The sequence below is a fragment of the Hypomesus nipponensis genome, chromosome 6 (assembly GCF_054491055.1).
Source record: "Hypomesus nipponensis isolate SF chromosome 6, ASM5449105v1, whole genome shotgun sequence".
Taxonomy (NCBI): Eukaryota; Metazoa; Chordata; class Actinopteri; order Osmeriformes; family Osmeridae; genus Hypomesus; species Hypomesus nipponensis.
The window spans coordinates 15,712,192-15,719,791 of NC_140366.1; the positions used below are offsets into that span (position 1 = coordinate 15,712,192).

The 7,600-nt window shown below is 41.5% G+C and overlaps 1 protein-coding gene across 1 annotated transcript; it reads left to right on the forward strand.

Moving 5' to 3' along the window:
* The first annotated feature begins 409 nt into the window (after nt 1–409).
* On the forward strand, nt 410–6,994 carry rab15 (RAB15, member RAS oncogene family). The gene is made up of 7 exons (XM_084700479.1): nt 410–608; nt 4,193–4,253; nt 4,650–4,710; nt 4,888–4,965; nt 5,389–5,478; nt 5,583–5,648; nt 6,088–6,994. Exons 1-7 carry the CDS (start codon nt 485–487, stop codon nt 6,244–6,246), a joined length of 639 nt encoding a protein of 212 aa, XP_084556605.1. The 5' UTR covers nt 410–484; the 3' UTR covers nt 6,247–6,994.
* Nucleotides 6,995–7,600: the final 606 nt, after the last annotated feature.

Below are 7,600 nucleotides of genomic sequence, written 5' to 3' on the forward strand. Positions count from 1 at the left end.
ATCTCGCGTTGCACGAAAACACGCTGATTGATAGACTTAAATTGAGCCTTTGTCCGGCAGTTGTAATATAACAACAATATTTATAGACAAGATATTAATTTGAACACATAGACTTGCTTTGTACGAATATCAGCCCCCCAGCCAAACATAAAATAATAATATGGTTGGGTCAACAGTCCCTCCTACATTATTTTATTACCCATCTCGTCAGTGATGTCAAAAGAAAAGCGGATGCTGCCGGGCGCATCCTTGCCGCCGCACCCATTGATACTGTGGGCTGGGTGGGAATCTGGACAGTCCCCGCTTTGTTGCTGAAAGATAGCAGGCAGCAGCACACTTACACAGATGTAGCACAGAGACACATTTTCTTTCCGAAACAAAGAGTCACTATTTATTTTATATTATATGCAGACATGGGATTTATGTGGGACGGTCTTGGTAATTTGTCGCTGAGCTAGCTGAACGTTCTTATTTCTAAGACACTATGGCTAAGCAGTATGATGTGCTCTTCCGACTGCTGCTTCTTGGAGATTCTGGGGTTGGAAAAACATGTTTATTATGCAGATTTACCGACAACGAATTTCATCCGTCTCACATCTCCACAATCGGTAAGCCCGGCTTCTTATTTTATGACGTGCATTGTTATTTGTGGTATTTGTGATTTCACTACAAACACGTTAAATGTAACCAGTACTGTCTCTTAAATGTAATTTTAGAGCTTTTTACTATATGTGTCATTGTTCTTTGTTATTCATGTACTAAGTGCATTTAAAATGTCATATCCTGAAGAAGCTGGCCTTTATAATGCACCACGATTGTTAGTACAGCCAGGAAGTAATTTTTCATGTAAAGAGAAAATAATCAAATGCCAGCTGCAAAAACAGCAACTTGTGTATGTAATGGAAAGTTAATTGTATTGTAAAAGTATAGTTTTTTTTTTATAATACTGTAACCTGTGCTGCAGGTCACTGTTTTATTCAGATGGATAGTCTAGTTTAGGCTATATACAAGTATAATGAAATACACTTAGTACAATGGAAGTGTAAGAAGGTTTAAAACTGTGACAAAACAGAAAACCGTGAGAAATATTGGGGAAAAAATGGAGATCCCTTGTTGATGAACATTGCACATGGAAGTGAAATTGTGATTATAATCCCATTTGGTTGAATAACACATACTCCACATTCTCTTTCAATATAGGCCAACACATTAAAGGACGTGCTTGTCCAGCATTTATAATGTCATTTCACCTGTTCCTTCTCCTCAGTCACGGATTAGCACCTTCCCTGGAGTGCTTTAATCCTCTGTGGAACCAACCAGACTGTTTCATCCTGAAGTTAATATCTACTGTCATATCTATGTAGTTATTATTCAGCACTGGCCATGAAAAGTACTCGACTGGGCTTTCATATGGCTGGGCTTTCCAGCAAGTGAAATACATTTGGAGGAGATTATTTCCAGCAGTCTTTTATCTATACTCTGTGAAGCCAGTTTGTGTGTGAGAATGCATATTGAGTTGTCCGAGGCCTTGCTTTGAATAGGAAGTTGCTGTCATTTTAGTTAATTGGTCATATTAAGCTCCAAACAATGCCAAGGTTCCTCAGCTCCTCCACGCATCTTAGTTAGTGGAAAACTAGTTTGTTTTCTACACCACAAAATCTGCAAAATGCGGACACAACAGTCAGTTACATAACTTAACACACTGACTACTGTGTTCTAAACCAGACGCAACTGATCACAGATATTCCCGCAAAACAACAAATCCGCCATTTCCTTCAGGACACTTAATTACTCAGCTTTCTTCAGTCTGCATATTTATGTGCGGTTATTTTTTAGGTAGACAGTGTTGATTTTATTCAGCCCTTCATTCAGAGCTCCACAGGTGACGTCCCCCTCTCACACCAGGTCCATCAAGGCACCTCAGGACACAGCAACAAAGCACAGTGACCACATCTACACACAGCCCAACATAAATGTGTTTGTCTAGGACAGTTACTTGAAATTAAAATAGGCAAACCTCAATTGGTTTTATTTGGCGGATGGCATCGAAATAACGACACCACATCTTTAACCGTTTAAATGCAGTTGATAGCTTTTGAATGGCTGGAGATGATCTTAGGGGCCACTCACAATAAAAACTAACCTGTAATAGTGTCCTACTATCCTATAATTACATCTTCAGGCTCCAGTCACAAATTCCTCCCAGCACAGACCCCAGCTGTGGGAATGATTTAGTAATGATATTCAATCATGCTGTGACTCTTAATCTTCCTCTCCTCACCTGAGCAGTCTTTAAATTGAGTCTTGTGGGCCCCTGGCTGCCATGCAGAGTGTGAGGGATCACTGAGACCCTGTCCTAAATCATGGCTGAATAAGCAGCCCTACTCATGGCGGTGACCCATATCTGTTACAGCCCTGGATGGCCAGGGACACAGGCAAGGCTTGGAGGGCTTGTTTGAAGAGAGGAGATGCTCCCAGACACAATTCATAGATACTTTTCCATTCAGAAAAATGTTGACTGTCAATACAGTTGATGCATTTAATCTACGCACTTGTTTAACTCCTTAAATTGGGCATTCATTTGAATGGTCATGTGGTTGCCTGAATGACTTACTGCCTTCCTCAATGAATTTGTCAGATTGCGGAGCCATACTCTCAGTTTACAAATACTACTGTGAGAATGTGTCTGGCAGGCTTTTAAGTGCCTGTCAACAGCCCTTAATCTAGACCCAACAACCTCAAACTGTCTTCCAGGTAATTAGACAAGTCACTTTAACATTTCATTTTATCTATTAGCCCCTACACAGCTTCTCCGACTTGCTCTTTGTGGACAGCTACCATGTCAAATGTGCCTTTCCTTTCGTTTGTTATGACTTTATGGGAATGTTACAGGTTTAAAGTTACAGTATCTTGACTCAGAAGTAGGTATGTTTGGTGTCTGGACTAATGGAAACAATAATTGCAATGCATTTTATGACACTCAAGGTTGCCTTAGGATAAAAGCATACTTTCCCCTTTGCTCGACTGTGATCCATTCTCATCATCTCAGATACGCATGACTGGCTTCTGACCCCATCTTTACAGAATACCAGGCCTACTACTGTTAGAGAAAGAAAGAGAGACCAAGAGAGAGATATTGAAAGACATAGAGCGAGAGAGACAATGAGTGCGAGAGAGGAAGCATGATAGGGAGATTGAGAGCTGGAGGGAGAAAGAACACTTTTTTTTCTTTATTTCTGCGCTCTATCCTCCCAGCCCCGGGCGAAGGAAGCCTCTGACTGTGTCGGTGGCCTTTCAGCGTGTCACGGGCTGAATGCTCTCTTGTCGAAAGGTACGCCCGGTCCTCTGTGTCAATGGAGCTTCGCTCAATGGAAGTGAAGTGAACTTTAGTCTGGAGAGTTGGAGACTGTAGTGAAGGCGCACACCAAGCGCAGAGTGCTTGTCAACAGCTCTTGTAGATTCTCATGGACCTCTAACTCAGCAGAAACAACGCACATCTGAAGGGAAAAGAGACCTCTCAGTGATTTAGTCTCTCTGTGGGTCTGCAAATCGATCTGTCACAGTTACCCCTTCACACCCAGTGTAGGTAATGGTTTGTCGTAGCCGTTGAGGTTTAGGTTAATTGGGTTGAACTGGTTATTGATCCCGCAGGTATTGTTCTGTGATGAAAAGGCAGGTATGTTTTTCTTCCACTCATGCCACATTAGCCTGAGAAACGGCTGTCGTGAGTAGATAGGAAAATCACTAAGGAGGAAAAACACTGAAAAGAAAATGGGATTGGGGCAAATCATAAGCTGTCTACTTTCTTTTCCCCACCCCTCTGTCTCTCTCTCTCTCTTTTTATCTTTTTTCTCTCTAAAGCTCTCCTCTTCACCTTCTTGGTTTTGCTCCCCTGTGATCGATACAGTCCTGATATAAACAAGATTAAGACATGACTCAACTTTATCTCTTGCAAGGGTGATGGCTGTGCCATCAAATGGATCTCAGTATCTTTGGTGTTAAGCTCAAACCGAGCGTTCACCTATCCAGACACAAGAGCAGGCCACAGAATGCAGACTTCAGTCATGGATTATGGCTTGTAATTATGCATTCTCGCCACACTCGCATGAGCAGGTTGGGAGTGTTATGATGACTCTAATCACTTCCCAGTCTGTCTCAGTACTAAGTGAATGTGCTGTCATCTTCCTCTTAGGAGTTGACTTCAAAATGAAGACTCTTGTCATTGATGGCATCAAAGTGCGAATACAGATATGGTAAGTAGGCCAAAGTATCTGCAGAGGACTAGCCTCAGAATACGCCTGTAGTCTGGGATGTGCTGTATACTGGCAGAAGCTAAGCTTGTTTGCACTACCTCATACTGTGCTGCTCATGCGAGTGACCTTTAATGCAAATGCACTACATCACATCTGATAAGCACATTTAGTCTCTGATACACACACCTATCGGAATGATACATAAAAAAAAAAAACAGATTTCAACAAATATGAACCCAGTCATGGTGCAAATCAGGAATCAGAATCGTCAATTTTTACAGAATGAGATCTGAAGAGAAGCTGTGTGTGTGTGTGTGCATCATTGTGTGTGTGTGTGCGCATCATTGTGTGTGTATGTGTGTGTATGGGTTTGTTTTTTCTTTCCCCTTCCTGCAGGGATACTGCAGGCCAGGAACGATACCAGACCATCACCAAACAGTACTATAGGCGAGCACAGGTAAGAGAAACATTTTCTTTTGCATTTAATTCATTGAGCAGACACTTTTTTTTCAAAGCGACGTACCAAAACCTTTCTCCAACCCACGTACCCGCAAAGCCCTTTCACAGACACAGTAACAATCAGTGTTCTGAGTGAGCCGTCTAACCAAGGTTTGTTCACCCTTCACATCCACAGGGCATCTTTTTGGTCTATGACATCACAAGCGAGAGATCCTTCCAGCACATTATGAAGTGGGCAAGTGATGTGGATGAGGTGAGATCCAGGGCTAAGGGAAGGGATCACTTTTCCATCTCCTGTGGGTAAAACAACAACAAGAGTCCTCTTGTCACTGCTTGGAAGAAAGTGACTTTTCGCCTTTTCCCTTTCTGGCAATTAGAACTTCTAACAAAAATGTCAAGCTTGTTTGAATAATCATTCCTTAACACAAAGTATTGAAATGAGTGTTCTAGTAGGTAATTGGAATAAATTGGTTTAAAAATAAACCCTCAAAATAATATTTTATTTATCGTATTTCTGCTCTTCTCAGTCTTAATTTGCCCCCCTCTGTCTCTCCTGTTTCCCTGACCCAGTTCCCAGATCATGTCCTTAATTAAGTCTCATGAATGATAATATTTCCAAAGATGAGTGTGTCTGAGGGTCTCTCTCTCTCTCTTTCCCCTCCTCATTCTCTTTCAGTATGCACCTGAGAAAGTGCAGAAGATCCTTGTGGGGAATAAGTCTGACGAGGAACAGAAGAGACAAGTAGCCACAGAGCAGGGTAACAAGGTGGGTGTGAACGTCCACAGCAGACCAGGCCCTGCAGAGGGACTGTGTGATCCTCCAAGACAGCAGAACCATCACTGATCATATTAATGTTGTGTTTCATTCAGCTGGCCAAGGCCTATGGAATGGACTTCTTTGAGACAAGTGCCTTTACCAATCATAACATTACTGAGGTGAGGACTGGTTTTGGACAACAGCATGGTACCCATTGTTAGAATACTTGAGGTAGGATAAAGATATTTAATATTAGTCCTTTGTAGTACAATTATCTGTTGTTAAGGGGTAAGGAGTTAGTTGTTTCTGATAGACTACCCCAGTGGTCTTCAACCCTGGTCCTCAGGGCCCACTGTCTTGTATGATTTAGATGTTTCCCTGCTCCAATACACCTGATTCAAATGAATGGTCATTATCAAGCTCTGCAGAATACTGTAAACGGCCACTCACTTGAATCAGGTGTAGTTTGGAGCAGGGAAACATCTAAAACATACAGGACAGTGGGCCCTGAGGACTACCCTACGAAGATTGCCGAAAATGCAGATTTGGAGATGTCCCTTTTCTTGCCTGTGTCTCTGCTTTCCATGTGTTGGTGACTGCGCCTTCACTCCTCCCCAGTCTTTCACACGATTGGCTGAGCAGGTGCTGCAGGCGAACAAGAAGGACCTGGACCTTCTGAGGACTTCCCTCACCGATGAGCTCAACCTCACCGCCCTGGAGGAGGAGGAGGGCATCTGCGACGGCACCGCTGACTCACAAAAGGCCTGCTGGTGTTAGAGACAGGAAGTTATCATCCACCAATCAATTCGTACCAGCCCATCTAACAAACTATTTACAAATCACTTACATCATTTACAAGTCCCTGACACTTAGGAATCCATATGCTGTATGGTGTGATGATGGAAAGATACGTTTTATTAGAAATATGCTATTGTTACATCCTCATCTTTCTTTCTGAGCCTTTATGGGATTAACTTTGATATGTCTGTCTGGCAGTAGGCTTGGTGGTTTAAAGCCAGAGAATCTGGCTAAATTGTATCCAATGTGTTTTCACAGACATTTGTTATGATTTGGCTCATAGGGGTCAACCAGTTGATTTGATTTGTTTTCAGTTTAAACTAGGTACCGGTATATCAATAGAGTTGCCTTGTCTCTCTCACAATGGATGCTTTGAGCTTTGTGGAAGTATTTTTTCGTGAGTCATTGAAAACTGCTAAATACATGTACATTGTTCACCTCATGCAGGATGTTTTGGCAGAGTGCTGGAACTCCAGATGTGAATTAATCAAAAAAGAAAAAGAAATGCAAACATACGTACAAACGTAAAAAAAAAAAAAACATTGTTCAAAGTGTAAGCATGAATTGCAATCTGCAACATTTCCTTTTTTGAATGGCCGTAGCTTTTGCCACAAGAGGGTGCAGTCTGCACCATCACCGTGGGGGCTGATGCGCAAATGGTCAAGATTTTGTACCCTGTTTTGTTGGTTACAATTGACTGACATTATAAGCTCCATGGTTGTCTGTATCTATATCATGTGACTGACTTTGTTCATATCAGTGTCCAAAGATTTGTATTGATTTTTTATTTCTTCATCAGTGTGGTGACTTGATCATTCTAAGTGGCTGATCCAAGCATAGAGGCCAACTGCCTTTCGGCCAAACCTTTAAATTAATTATAATTAACTTCACTTAACAGTGATAATTCATAGAACTGGCAATGGGCTTACATTGATGATTGGGAATGGGAAGTGTAGAGGTTTAAGAGAACGATGACCATATGACAAACTGAAGGTGTTACTATAATAGAGGTGAAATGTGTTGACATTTGGTATTGATGGTCTAAAATATTTCCATTGTGATTTGGTAGATTATCTTGACATATTCCACCCGCTGTTTACTTGAGGATATGGAGGAAATTAAATTCCACAAATAATTTGCTCTTCATGCAAGTTGACAGGACCAGTTCATACATCCAGAATTACATTTTATGCATTTCTTTTTATGCAACTTCAATGAAGTTAACATTCAAAATATCATTATACAGTTATCACATTTGACCAGAGTTGCCTGTTGGGAACCTATATGGACTAACAGGACTAACTTGGCTTCATCTATTGCAACTGATTCAATG

Excerpts from the sequence above, each read along its gene's own strand:
- rab15 (XM_084700479.1), top strand. The coding sequence starts at position 485 with ATGGCTAAGCAGTATGATGTGCTCTTCCGACTGCTGCTTCTTGGAGAT. Across the intron at positions 5,479-5,582 it reads CCACAGAGCAGGGTAACAAG|CTGGCCAAGGCCTATGGAAT; the intron begins GTGGGTGTGAAC and ends TGTTTCATTCAG. Across the intron at positions 5,649-6,087 it reads CCAATCATAACATTACTGAG|TCTTTCACACGATTGGCTGA; the intron begins GTGAGGACTGGT and ends ACTCCTCCCCAG.